Genomic DNA, 14,337 nt, shown 5'->3' with positions numbered 1-14,337 from the left:
CGCGGCCTACGGGCCCACGAGCCAGCGACCGGGGCCTCGCCGGTCAGCTTCCTTTGGCCCTGGTCTCGAGGGCTTTGCTGCCGCTGAGTCTTTCGTCCCCCGTGCGGCCATGCCCGGGCGGGTCTGCGCATGATGTGTCTCACTGGCTGATGGGGACAGGTGCAAACCGGGCCCCACTTGTCAGCTTGCTGGTGTACGAAGAGTGCGGCGGGTGCGGCCCGCAGGGCCGGCTCCCGACAAGAACTGCCCAGTCAAACGGGTATCTATCGCCAACCAAACAAAAAAATAAAATTCTTTTCGAAACAAAAATGCTGCTGCTACGCGTGCTTGTGTTCTTCTTTTGGTGCTTCTTCTCCCATCCTTTTGCAGTCTCTTGGACTCTTGATGGTCAGAAATCAGAATCTCCAAAGCTAAAGTAGAGGCAATAAGCCAAGAACGGCATGAGCAGCCTGCAGCCCTCAACTTGCCTTTGTTAACAATGCAATTGTCTTGTTAATTATCATGTGTAGCTGGGATTAATTACAAGAGCGAAGGCATTTACCCTCCGACAAGCTTCACTACTGGACATGGAATAGTGCACTACTTATATGGAAGAAGAAGAAGATGGCAAGAAGGAATCACTCATGATAGTCCACTTTGTTTGATTGCTTCTAGAAAGTAAGGCGCATGCATGATAGGAGCCTCGTTTGTTTCAAAGAATGCATATTTTGTTAATAAAGTTTTGAAATGGCCACCCCCCTCAGACTGTCTAGACAATGTTACAGTGTTACCGCCCATTACCAGTACATGGATGAAGGTGAAGAATTAATTAATCCACTATCACGCTGTAATGCTAGCTGCTGATCTATAGACGGCTTTAGTACGTAGAATTTGACGGTGGAGTTGCAGTGAAGCAAAAAAAGCTCCTAAACAAGTACTCGAGCCTTTTTCAAAGTTTGGAGTAGTTCAGCATCCTAGCATTGCAGTAGCTGATCCCTTGGGGTCTGAAACTGAACACTAACACAGGATGAAAGACAAAGCAGGTCCAAGAGATTGTAAGGTGCGAGTGGGGCCCACTGGAGGAAGCGTGCAGATGCTACTGACTGAAAAGGTCCTTCTCTGGTCCTTGTTTCGAAAATAAGGAAACATTAGGGTTAGGGTTCTTGCTCTGTTTAGATTAGGTTCCTTGTTGTGTAATGAAAGCAACAATCCATTTCCTCGTGGTTGTTGATTGATTCAGAGGACTTGTGGCTAAGCGTAGCATCGAGTAGCAAAAGGGATCCAGCTAAGCTAAGCACCTACACACTGTATCACCAGAAGAACAACACTTTATTTGTGCTGACTTTTAGCAGGCCGCTTGGTTGTTTAACAGCTACCCACAAATGGAGAATGAGAGGCAAGGTTCCTGAAATCATGGCTCATCAAGCGTACACCATCAACCCTGTCTTCTAAACAGTTCATAAGTGTTTGGTTCGCGACAAGTGTTTGGTTCGCGCTAAGGTAATGTAAACGCAAAGGGAATCAGATTACAGTGTATTTAGTGGTGGAATGGGTGATTACCCTCTTTGTTTGGTTGCACTCTGGTAACGTAATCAGATTACGGTGTAGGTGTTGTATCTGATTACAGTGGGGAGGAGGGGTAACAAGCTTGTATATATATTATTTAGGTAAGGGATTAGATTACAGTGTAAATTGATTACAAACCGCCGCAACCAAACATATGTAATGAAATTCGTTACGTTCAGTAATCAGATTATGTTACATTTGAGCCAACCAAATACCACCTCAATTTTCATATAAGTAGATCAGTATATGGGCCGGTCTCACAGCACAGCGGGACAAACCCGGCCCATTTGAAGAAACCCCTTGTTTCCTTCCTACCTAAGCCCGCATATGTAGGCTTGAGAGAATTCAGGCCGACGATCCCATACGCTCAGTCGTACGGCATGGGCTCGGTCCAGTCCAGTCCCCATAGCATACCGACTCTGCAACTGCAGATTGCACCATTTGCATTCTCACTTGTGTATACTCGTACCATATTCATAGAAAATATTGGAGCTGTATTTTTGGCTGCACATGGTAGCTGTCGCGAGATCCTCACGGCTACAGCAACTCACATATTTCTTCCAAAAAAAAAAAACTCAAACTATGGGAGGGGCAGGGGCGCAGGGAAGCTTTCTTCCTTGCTGTGTGAGATGTGATGTGGTCTCCAAGTACAGCATGCGGCAGGAGCCCGGGCAGTGACTCTGGTGCTCACTGCCAGACCCCAAACCAGGCCAAGGTGCAGGTCCGTTCTCTTCTCTCTTTTTTTGAATGGGAAAATAATGCCAGAAAAGAAAATAACGCTGACACGAACATGGTGCCCGTGCAAACACAACCACGTACTTGAACTTCTAGCGTACATGTCGTGTGATTCGCAAGTGAGAAGCCGCCCAAGAGGGCATGAATGGTTGGATGGGAAGCTGCTCTCGCTGAAACAACACCTCGCATGCGAACTCATCAGATCAGCCGCTAATGCTCACCTGCCACCTCTCGCTGAAGCATCCACCATGAGTGCACTCCCGACTTATTTTTTTGTTTTTTTAGCCCTTTTTCGAAAGATTCTCACATATACGTTTCTGGCGGAACCAATTCCAAAAATGGACCCTTAGCTTGACGCCATCCACGCTGGCGCCAAGCTTACACGTCTCGGCGCCAGCCATCCTGACGTCAAGGTCCATGCGCAGCTGCTGACGCGGGTGCCGATGTGGCGGGAGCTTGGCGCCATGGATCTTGGCGCCGTAGGCCTTGGAGCCGAGCAATTTACCCATGCCTCCTGCCATTTCGAACGAAACAAGTATAATTATTCCGATGAGTGTGCAACAAACTATGCTCTAATTCAACTGGTTAGGACGTGGGCTTCTTATCCCAAAGATCTGAGTTCGAACCCTTGTGTTGAATCTTTTTGGCATGGGTAAATTGCTCGGCGCCAAGCTTAGCGCCAAGCCCCCGCCACGTCGGCATCCGCGTCAGCAGCTGCGCATGGACCTTGGCGTCAGGATGGCTGGCGCCGAGACGTGTAAGCTTGACGCCAGGGTGGATGGCGCCAAGCTAACGGTCCATTTTTGGAATTGGTTCCGAAAAAAAAAAGTCGGAGTGCACTCTCACCGGCTCTCCTGCAATGCAGTCATGGTTATTACGGAACTTGGGACGAAGATCCTGGAGACGACGGTGTTGTGACTTGTGAGTGCTTTGCCAACAACCAGCTCTGACGACAGCAGAGGGTAATTCAGAGATGGCAGGCAGTTTCGGTTACGGAAATGCTTGTCTCTTCAGCAGCTCTCTCCGTCTTGCTTTGCTCCCATCCTTCGCATTCGTTTTCTTTTCTTTTGCCCAACAGTCCCTCCGCTATTTGTAATTACTGCCGTAACGACGTTCCCTTACCAGCTATAGAATCCACAAGCAAAATACTCCATTTTTTTAATGGCAAGATAGCAAATTGACCCTCCGCTATATGCAATTACTAGCGCCATCATGTGACTCCAGTTTTGTATGATAAGCACAGACCACAGAGTGAGTTTACAAGAAAAATGTTTCCGAATTTCAGCTGGCCGGTCTTTTTTTAGCTGAAGCATGTTTGTACATGCATAGAGCTACCGAAAAGGGATAACAAACCACATTCTTATTATAACGTGCCATCAGCAAGTTTTTTTTGTTTTTGTCCCTATCCAAGCTCGGAGCAATTGCGTTGGATTTCTGTAGCCAAATTCATTAGCACTCTTGAACAACAAGGAGAGGAGGAACGGGAGGCAGGCAGCAACGGAAATCGGTTGGATAAAGCAGATGCTTCTGCAATCTGCAGAACAAAAGCAACTGCCTCTGTCTCTGGAGCAAAAGAACAAAAGAGAGAAAGGCCTGCAAGTTCTTGGACGCCAACCCCTCTTGTGATACTGGGAGCTGGAGGACAGTACGTCGGTATGCAGGTATGCAGCTCTGCAAATAATGCTCCACCCAACGCCAGAGAGATGAAGACGCAGCCAAAATCAAAGCAAAAGAAAATGTCCTTTGAATTCGAAAGCAAAAACATGCACGTTAGTACGGGCACGAGACACCTTCAGCTCATGGCGTGCATCAACCAACTTGCATGTTGATACAAGATTCAAAAAAACATTACGTACATCCCAAAAGGCCAAAACCACAATCGCATAGCTCTTGCATTTTCCTTTTTTGATCGAAATGTCTTGCATCCTATCACAACCAAAATACTTAAAAAAAGCCCAGTATTTTCCAAAAAGAAAACTACCAGAGAAGAGAAGGCAGAAAAGGAAGGAAGTACTATCTGCAGAGTGACAGGCAGTACTCATGCTGTCATGCAAGAATCCTTTTTCGCCAAACCCCCTCAAGCCTACCCACAATCACAGACTCCAGCCAGCACCACCACCACCGCACCACCTCTCTTCTCCCCTGCTACTACTGCTAGCATTTTCCTTCCGCCTCCCAAAACCCCAACACCAAACCCCTCCTCATCCTCCCCCTCTCCTCCCACGCTGGCTTCCGCCGTCCGCCGTCCCGGCGTCCTCTCGCCCCGGACGCCCGCTCGCGCCGCACCGGCCCCACCGCTCCTCGGTAAGCACCGTTCGATCTCTGTTTCACTCAACCATCCCCGTCCGTACGTTTCTTTCCTTCCATGTCTCGACTCCCAAGAAGAGGCGACCGGGGAGGAACTCGCGCCACGCGCGCTGATCGGTCGTTTGATTCTTTGCCTCCAGGCGGATCGCACGACATGGCGCCGTCTCCGATCGTAGCGGAGGGCGACGTCGCGCTGCGCGTTGCGGTTCCCCCCAAGAACGCTGCTTTCGGGGAGGAGAGCACGGTGCGGCGCCCCGGGAGGCTCCGCGTCATGCACCCGCACGTGGCGGAGTTCCTCAGGAGCCCGCGCCGCCTCGCGCGGCAGGCGAAGAAGCCGGCGCCGGAGCCGGAGGCCGAGCCCGCCCGCGCGCGGTACGTGTGCGCGTTCGAGGACGACGAGGACGGGGCGCGCGGCACGACCGGCGTCGCGGCGCCCGGCCGGCTGGTGTGGGGCAAGGTGCGGCACCACCCGTGGTGGCCCGGCCAGGTGTTCGACGCGGCGGACGCGTCGGGGTTCGCGCTGGCGCACCGCAGGCCGCGCCGCGCCGTCCTCGTCGCCTACTTCTGGGACAAGAGCTTCGCGTGGAACGAGAAGGCCACGCTCTGCCCGTTCCGCGCCGGGTTCACGCGCCACGCCGCCCGGTGCGGGATGCCCCCGCTCGCTGCCGCCGTGGAGACCGCGCTGGACGAGGTCGCGCGCCGCGTGGAGGCCGCCCTCTCGTGCTGCTGCGGCGTCGGCGGCGGCAAGGACGAGGCCACCGCCAACAGGCAGGTGATCGACAACGCCGGCATCCGTGAGGGCGCGTACGGTGCGGCGGTGGACGCAGCCTTCGCGCGGGTCGCGCTCCGCGGCGAGGCGGTCGTCGGGTACATCTCCGCGCTGGCCACCGCGCCGCTGGGCGGGGCAGACAGGGTCGACCTCGCCATCGCCACGGCACAGCTCAAGGCGTTCGGCCGGTGGAGGGGCTCGACGAGGGGCCTTCCCGAGTACACGGTCGTCCACGGCATCGATGGCGTCGCCGTGAAAGCTGCCACAGGGAGAGCCAAGAGGAGGAGATCATCGTCAACGGGAGGCGGCGGCGGTGATGGTTCTGGCAAGCGGAGGGTGTCAAGGAGCGGCGCCAAAGGGAATACAGCCAGTGATGGTGGAGACTATGAAGCCCTGGAATTGGAGGATTTTCCGCAGCCCACACCTCAGCAGATGTCCACAAAGATTGGGAAGCTCATGAGCCGAGCCGCGAAGCAGATGTCGGTCTCACCGGTGATCCTCAGGGCCAATGGTGATGCCCCTCCGGCGATGCCACGCATGGCAAGTTGCCCAAGGTTTGAAGACAAGCTTCCTCCAATGAACAATGGTGATCACACCAGTGGTGCAGTGTTGGTGAATGAGAGGAGGCCTGCTGCAGAAATGGAGCATCACGTGCAAGTTGGGCTGGTGCTGAACTTCAGCAGCACCACCGCAGTGCCTTCAGCAACTCACCTCACGATGATCTTCAGCCGGTTCGGGCCTGTCAAGGAAGTCAGGACAGAGAACTCAACTGCTCTGGTGATCTTCAAGAAGGGTGCGCATGCTGATGAGGCGTTCGCAGGCACAGCCAAGATCAGCTCCATCAGCTCGTCCATGATCAGCTTTCGTCTCACTAACTTGCTTCCAGCTGCACCAATTGATCCTCCACAGAGCATGTGTGTTGGACTTGGATCCCCAGCCTGTTGATGCTCTTCAGTAGCTTACTCAGGTAATAATGTCTTCTATTGATCTATGAGAAATTGAGAATGTAGCTTTCTTAGCTCTCCATGTATTACTGTACTCGGATAGTAATTGCAATCATGTTTTCAGGTGATCGATACGAGGAGGTGGTAAAGAAGTTGCTCGTTCATCCATACACAAGGTTTTTTGGGGTTGCTAGGTGATGGTAGTTTGTTGGAGGAAATTCTTGGGATCATAGGAAGTAGCCGATCAAGTTGAATCTTTCTGTTGTTTGACCAAGCAGCGAAATTGTCACTTTATAATATACCAGTATCATCCTTTTTGGCTGTTATCTAAATTGTGACATTTAAATTATATGCCACAGATGGTGTAAAAACATCCAAGTGATGCTGTTTTATGCTTTTGTAAGGTTATATATATCTGGACTTAAATGGTCTGGCCTCTTATTGGTGTTCTTTTGTCTGTTTTGATGAGAATTCTGATTATAAGCCAGATCATCTGTTTGGTTGTTAGAATTTCTGATGGCCGCGCTATATATATTCATTTCAGCATCTGAAATCTTGCAGAATACATACTTATCATGCAGGTTTTATACACTAGTCAGTGTCATTCTATGTCACTAAGAATAAACACCATTTGATTCAGAAGAAACTGTTTGCATATTCTTTGACAATCATTAAATAGAAGCAATGCAGACCCAAGAGTTTTGGGTGCAGTAGCTATGTACATACAACAAAATGACACAATTATTCGGGAGGGGAGAAAATTGGAGTTGCATCTCTAGCAACTAATCCCTAACCAGAAAATTGCTCAATCAGAATTCTGATAAATCCAGTGGCTATTTACATCAAGTCTGTTTTACACGATTCTTTCTAAATCACCAATAATCAATGACTATCTACCCCTTGGAGTCTATAATGTACACTCCTCTTCCATCATCTTGTACCTTTATGCCTTTTATCATGACAAGTGGAAGGAGCCTAAACCCTCTGTAATTGCATATTTGAGTTTCTTTTTCATTATCTCCTGTCATCAAGAAACAAATACAAGTAGGAAATAGTTCTCAGTTTTTCTGGTTGTCAAAAACGAAATCTCAAACTGATATGTTTTTCAACAGTACCTTGGACGAGTAAGGAGGGAGCTTGATAAAGTGCCGGCAGGTATTGACACTTGGCAATTCGTCATCTACATTGCCATCACATTGCTGTCGAGCAAGATGCATGTCAGATAAGTATTCATTGAAAGTTCAGATTTTGAGCCCAAGTGTAGCTTGGTGTTCTAAAAAGAAATGCAAACCTTGCGCACGACAGTGAGCTTGGGATCAAGTGAAGCTAGACCGCCAAGTGGGAGTTGAGCTGCTCCAGTAGTGAATTGTATGAAAGCCCGCTGCTCCTCTCTTCCAAGCTCCCGCAATATCTCCAGGAACTGCAAGTTGTAAACAATTTAGTCCTTAATTAATTGGTTAAGAGTTCAAGAAATATAAAGTTTGATGTCCATTGGCATATCTGTAGTACTTACAGTAGTAATCGATGGACTGCTAATGTCATAGCCATGCTCAAACTCCATGTGATCCTCAAGGTTCTTTAACTGCGTGAAGAAATCAAAATTAGAACAATCTGAGCTTTTTGCACACAAGCTAAAGGAGTGCAGAAAGACACGTACAGCCCAAGCATCCTGTTCACCACATAGTATGCGTTCCATTTCCTCTTCAGTAAACATTTTGAGGGCCTTAAGGGTAAAAACCTGCAAGTAGTATACCTAAAGTCAGTACTTGTTGTCTACATAGAAGGAGAGAGGAGTTCATTTAGCTCTATTCCATGAGAAACAGACCTCGTTAATTCCAGATTTGAAAGCCTCTATCTGCTTGGCAATCCCGCTCTTCAGTGTTGCATCAACAACCAATGACACATATTCCTCTAAACTGTCAAGTGTCACCATCTTCTGGGAGCCTCTAGGAATAAGTTCATATTCAGGACTTCCAGGAAGAGTGAAGTCAAGGCACAAATCCTCCAATTTCACGTTTTTGTAGGACAAAACAGCAGTAGGGCTAGATGTTCTTAAAGATGTTTCCATAAATTTCTTCCGCTTAACAAGTGCTTGAAACTCTATTAATGTCTTGCCCAGCTCAGGATCAAACGATGGGATGTCATATATATCGAGCTCCTAAAACAAATAGCACAATGATCAGAACAATGGAGATGGAAAATGAGGGGTGTAGAAGAGGGAAGAGTCATGGGTGATTGGTAAAAGAATTACCTGCTCAAGCACGATCTTGTAAAATGCTTTAGAAAGTGGAATGTCCAGGATCCTTCCATCCAGGACTGCTCTCACAACAAGATGCCCAAGAAGCTTGAATTTCTGTAGCACATTAGAAAAATCAATCCCTTGCATGCTTGATGATGACCACGGCTTTGGAAATAGTCCAAAAGAGGCATGAATGAATCCATCTTCACGGTTGTCTCCTCTCCACATTCCAAGCCCGGCTCTTTGAAGTTCATGGCTAACTGTAGTGTAGAATTCGAATGTTGGACCTCGCCCAGTCCCAACCTCTCCTTCGAATTCTACCTCAATAATTCTGCTGCTTGGACCATGATTGGTCATCATTGATACAGCGCCTTCAATGATTGCGCTTCGGGTCACTCTATACTTTTTAGTCTGTGGAGGACTCTTAACCTGGTCTGCGTGACCATGAAAATGGTCTGAAGTAGAACTGTTAGCCTGGTCAGTCTTGAACAAGCGATGTGCAGTCAGGCAAAAGTACTTCCACCGTGTGTTGAAGGACAATAGGAACGGGCAGGTCTCAACAAGATAGACACACCACGAGGGTATGAGACCATCCTCAAACAAGCTATCTTGCATTTGCAGCTCTAGCTTATTCGTCAAAAGGCTGCTGATGAACTGATGCTGTGGGACTGGATAAATTGCCACCTTAAGATCATTGATATCTTGTAGAGTTCCTTCAGCAAATTTGTTTATCTGTTCATCCATCAACAGTTGATATGAAAAACGGTTCAGCCCTTCAAGAACTTTCAGCATGAACAAGAGATTGTACGATGGATCGGACCCATCCAGATCACCAGGAAGTTTGCCAAGAAGTATGGCAGTGAAAAACGGGTCCTTTAACCATGTGTACTGAAGGTTTTCTTGCACGTGGGATAGCTGAGTATTATAGGAACTCTGAGAAGAGATTTCTTTGCTTTTGTTTCTCTTCCTATAGGTTATATAGTGTTCTTCATCCCAGAAAGATGGGTCAATCTCGAGATCAGATTGCCCCTTGTTCATCAGACGAAGGATAGACTCAAAAAAAGTAGCAGATGGTTGGAGTATCACACCATTGTACAAGAATCTCAGTTTTGAGGATCTGTTCCCGTCATCTGGATAAGAAACAGGGGTTTATTTATGTTAATCATATCATAATCACCAATCAAGTAACCAAAGCTGTTGCACTTTATATCCACATAAGCTAAAGAAAATGAGATATGAAAGAGAGAGATTTTTACCATTTTTGGACTCACCTAATTTGCTGCTACCATTTGCTTCCTTCTCCTGATTCAAGTTCTGTAATCGTAGCAACAAGAGGGAAATTATTAAACATTGCATAGGGAAGTTTAGATATCGAAAATAAAAGTGAAAACATGCAAGATCTATCCCTAACCAATATGATCTGTCTGCATGTAACTGCATTAGTTTATAAGAATAATTCAAGGGACACTCTAAAAAAAGAATAGTTCAAGTTCAAGAGAATTAACCCAAGTGTTTCTTTTTGCATCAACATTAAGGAAATTATAGTTTAAGCAACACTGTGGTACCTTGGGTGCAGGTTCCTGATCGGTTTTTTTACAAACTTCAGGGAGTAGAACTGGTTCGATGGCATCAGGTGTTGAGAAAAGATCAACACTGAGAACATCATTGTAGTTGCGCAATTCCTTCTCCCTCTGTGACCTCCGAAATTTTAATTCCAATGTCGTTACTTCCTGGGTCTCAGGGTATCTCAGGGGAATCATCATGCTCTCACGTGTACTCGGTTCATCAGAGAGCATTACGGGAAAACTGTCATAGCACATCTGCAAGGTGTCTAGTAGCTTCTCCACCAAAATCCCAAGGGGATTTGCTGAGCTTTCATTGGAGACAGTGAGAGCCAAAGAAGCAAATTTCTGCAGCCGACTCTGCACCTCATCAAGCTGTCCTAGTACATCCTGTCCATCACTGAGATCCGTATTGCAGTATGCCCCATTTGAGAGATAAATTGCCAGATATTTTATCGATCCACTCTGTACAAACTCAAAAGTAGAAGTAACTGGCAGTTCATCTGACAATAATCTCCTTGAAAGATCAGATAATTGCTTGCAGCTATCTGGATTTTCAGTTGGGGATGTTGCAGCATGCAACCTAGCAAAAAAGTCCCTGACACTTTTAAGAGAAAATCCAAACCTATGTGGAGATTTTTTACTTCCTTGCACCGAGAAGAAGCGTTTCTTTATCTCTTCTCCTAGTTTCATGACAGCATTGTTCTCAATCCTACATGCCTCACCAGTCGAGGAAGACTCCAGGTCAAAGCAAAGGCAACTTTCTTTGTTATTCTTTGTTTTCAACTGGTGACTAGAGTTTTTTTCTTGTGATACTATGGAATCAATCGAATGCTTTACACCCTCCTTGGTAAAGGTCTCGAGGAAAAACTGTTGGCATTTTTCCAGGAGGGTCCTTGAAATCTTGAGTGTTTGGAATAAGATATGGCGATTTTTCCGGGCCAACAAACAAGTAAGAAAGCTGATACAAAGACAAGAGATAAACATGAACACCACGCATGGTGAAAAGGAAGCATATTTCAAAGGTCAAAATCTTACTAAAGAAAATAAGTTTGTGAGAAAATTTTCACCTTGACAGATTTACAGTCTTCTGTAACTCCATAAGGAAATCAGGCGTGCTTAATTCAACAATGTTGCTGATTACAACAACACATCTGTAGCAAATTGATGATAGTGCAGCACATTTTGCAACCTACATTAGACAAAAGGAATGCGCATGTTAAGGGAAAGTTCTGTAGGCAGATCCTCCAATTAGAGGCCCCGGAAAGATACCTGTACTGTGAGGGCAACAATGCTGGCAAGCTGGTTCATGTATGCACTTTGTCCCATGATGACATTCTTCTTTGCAGTGACTAGTTTAGCATGTTGCTCAGATGCTCCAAGAGGCGGCATAAGCTGGTAAATGAGCTCCAGAAGCATCTTCACCTGCAGTTGGGGGTTTAATAATGTGAAGAGATTCACCAAGATGTTTGCAAGCACTTCATAAAATGCATGAAGATGGCATCCACATAACAGTCTTGTGATAACAGCCACATACATAAATATGCTGTCTATTGATAACCTGAATGTACAGGGTTATCCTTTTTTGCACGCTCTAAAAATATATGAAACTATTCTCTGATTTTTTTAAAATAAATGTGATACATTATATTTAACATTCACGCAAGGAACTTGGCAAGTTAATCCGGAAGTTAAAGCACCTCAAACAAATGTGCATGACCACAAAATTACACATTGCTAAGTAATTCAAGGAGAAGAAGTGTGGTGTACCTTATCGTTATCACAGTTCGAGGAACTGTAGTAAGTTATCATCTGCTTGAGCAATCCACAAAAATCCAACTCGAAAAGAGACTTCACGGCCTTTGCGGAGACAGAGGCAAGATTTTTAAGCAGCCCAAGAATGCCCTGTGAAACATGTTCAATCCAGTCATGAGTCTTCAGGTGCTAAAGCTGTAACAGTGATGGTGATGACCAAGAAAGGAAGGATGATGCAACATACAGTTAAGGTGTCATCACTGAGGCTCTTCCAACCCTCGTTACCCATCAAGCTCATTGTTGCCTCAACAGCATTCGTTTCGCTGAGCTTACCCATGTGTTCAGCATTTTCGGAAGCGCCAGCAGCAACCAATGCCAAGCAAGAAATAGCGGATTTCAGAATCTAGCATCCACAATTATCAACAGCCCATCAACACAGTTGTGCATGAAATAAGAAACAAGAACGAACAAAGAAACCAAACTACTTTTCCTCGTATATATATCATCCTCAACACACATACCGTCTTATCAGAAGACTGCAGGAGGTTGCACAGAGAAGGCACAGCCTCCATGGCTGTAGACACATACTCTTCATCATAATCACTGAAGATATTCGAGATGATCTGGAGAGCCACTTTCTGTAGGCATTTCCACAAACAGTTGGTGAGCATGGGACATACACGGACAGAACTAACAATGCAGAACCAGAGGAAGCCGCAAAGGTACACTCTTTGTGCCTTGCCTGCTTGTTCGTCGAAAAGAAGTCGAAGAACTGCAGCACAGCGGCTGCCACTCCCCGGCTTAGGCACTGCTCGGGGCATTCTAAAGATATGACTTCCAGAGCTCGCAGGCACTGCCAAAATAAGGGATGCCATTTTTAGAACCAGGTTGCAACGTAAAGAACAGCAAGCAACGGTAGAAGGAAAACAAATGGCTTGACCACATAGTCACATGATCACAAGCAGTTGAGTTTTAGGCACGAGTTACAAAATCAATGGACTAAACAAAATGTAACACGTCAACACGTGCGCTTGTGCAAGGGAGCATAGTAAACAAAACGCATCGCAGTATAAAAACTACCCTGCTTCTCATCGAGTGTGTCAGCATCCAGCTTATGCCTGCTGCGATATATAGCAATTTTACCATGCGTTTAGTGAACTGGAATATGTATAAACTACATACCACCTCCCAGCCAATTTTAATTCCAAATTTGACCACTTTACAACCACTGCATTGCGATCTAGACACTCGTCCTGTCAATATTAATCGCAGTCTCCACTAAGTATAAAAAAGGAAAGGTGCAGAGCTGCAACTGCAGGGGAGCAAGGTAACGCGCCGTGAGGGCGTGAGCACCACACATTTGTTTCGAAGTAACCAAATTTACGGCATCACAATTCGGCCGGCAACTGATTGACTACAGCCGGGGTCAGTAGCATTAACGAATTGGTACGAGTAATTTATACGAGGAACCTAAATTAAGACTTACGAGAGCCCACAACCTACGATCAATCAAGACAACCAGACAGGGTTTAAGCAGGGGAGGGTTTAGCTTTAGGAGGAAGCGGATTAATGATGGGTTTGCGGTACGAGGGGAAAAGTGCACCAAACAAACCTCCTCGGCGAGCTCGATGGAGTTGACGGCGAGCAGGCGGTCGCGGAGCGCCTCGACGGCGCCGTGGTGCGCGAAGCGCGCGGCCCACACCGGCGCGCCCTCGCATGCCTCGGCCATGGCGCGCGTGGCGAGCAGCGGCACGTCGCCGTCGTCGCCCCCGGCGGAGGCGGCGGCGAGCTTCGGGAGGCGCTTGGCGAGCGGCGCGGAGGGGATGCCGTGGATGAGGTCCGGGCCCGAGAGGGCGAGCACGTCGCAGAGCGCGGCGAGCGCGGCCGCCGTCTCCCCTGCCTCCGCGCCCTCGTTGGCGATCGCCGCCAGCGCGTAGACCAGCACGGCCTCCCTCGCCTCCTCGGCCACCTCCATGAGGAGAGGACCCCTTGGTAACCTGCACTAGCTTCCGCTACCGCCGCCGGCGGCGGCTGGAGCTAGGGCACGAGGGTGCTGCTCGTCCGGCGAGACGGGTCGGTGGGGTCGGTGGCGATCGGTTGCGCCGCGCCGGCTCGCGCGCGGCTCGTGGCGTTGGTTGGTTGGTGTGGGTAGGGTATTTGGGTGGCGCGGCCGCGCGAGCGAGGGCTTATAACACGGCGGCGGGAGAGAAAAGGGCGGCGGAGACCCGGACTCCGACGCGAGCCGGTGTCCTGGTCGGATCTGCCCTGCCCTGTCACGGCGGGGGGGACGAGTCCGGCCGCGCCACGCCCACGAACCCGACCCGAACCCCCGCGCCCGTGACGTCGCCGTGCCACGGCCTCCGACTCCGCGCGGGTACTACTGGCTCGCAGCTCCCCTCGCTCGCGTCCGAGTCGGATACCGGCCGGGCACGGGCCACGTCGGCGGGTCCCGCCCCGGCGGCGCTTTTCCCACTGGATGGC

The 14,337-nt window shown here is 48.4% G+C and overlaps 2 protein-coding genes across 2 annotated transcripts; one reads left to right on the top strand and one right to left on the bottom strand.

Moving 5' to 3' along the window:
• Positions 1 to 4,741: 4,741 nt before the first annotated feature.
• LOC117847283 (uncharacterized) lies at positions 4,742 to 6,305 on the top strand. The gene is made up of 3 exons (XM_072292265.1): positions 4,742 to 5,675; positions 5,748 to 5,942; positions 5,994 to 6,305. The coding sequence occupies exons 1-3, from the start codon at positions 4,742 to 4,744 to the stop codon at positions 6,299 to 6,301; spliced, it is 1,437 nt and encodes a 478-aa protein (XP_072148366.1). The 3' UTR covers positions 6,302 to 6,305.
• Positions 6,306 to 7,061: 756 nt separating this feature from the next.
• Positions 7,062 to 12,914, bottom strand: LOC117847281 (E3 ubiquitin-protein ligase UPL4). Its single transcript, XM_072292535.1, has 14 exons — positions 12,378 to 12,914; positions 12,101 to 12,259; positions 11,872 to 12,006; positions 11,374 to 11,526; positions 11,172 to 11,293; positions 10,105 to 11,062; positions 9,811 to 9,853; positions 8,552 to 9,669; positions 8,126 to 8,458; positions 7,958 to 8,038; positions 7,814 to 7,882; positions 7,592 to 7,720; positions 7,416 to 7,499; positions 7,062 to 7,321 (listed from the first exon to the last, which is right to left on the bottom strand). Exons 1-14 carry the CDS (start codon positions 12,729 to 12,731, stop codon positions 7,256 to 7,258), a joined length of 3,804 nt encoding a protein of 1,267 aa, XP_072148636.1. The 5' UTR covers positions 12,732 to 12,914; the 3' UTR covers positions 7,062 to 7,255.
• Positions 12,915 to 14,337: the final 1,423 nt, after the last annotated feature.

This window comes from Setaria viridis, chromosome 3, assembly GCF_005286985.2.
Source record: "Setaria viridis chromosome 3, Setaria_viridis_v4.0, whole genome shotgun sequence".
In the NCBI taxonomy this organism is placed as follows: domain Eukaryota; kingdom Viridiplantae; phylum Streptophyta; class Magnoliopsida; order Poales; family Poaceae; genus Setaria; species Setaria viridis.
This window is presented reverse-complemented; position numbering and strand designations above follow the sequence as displayed.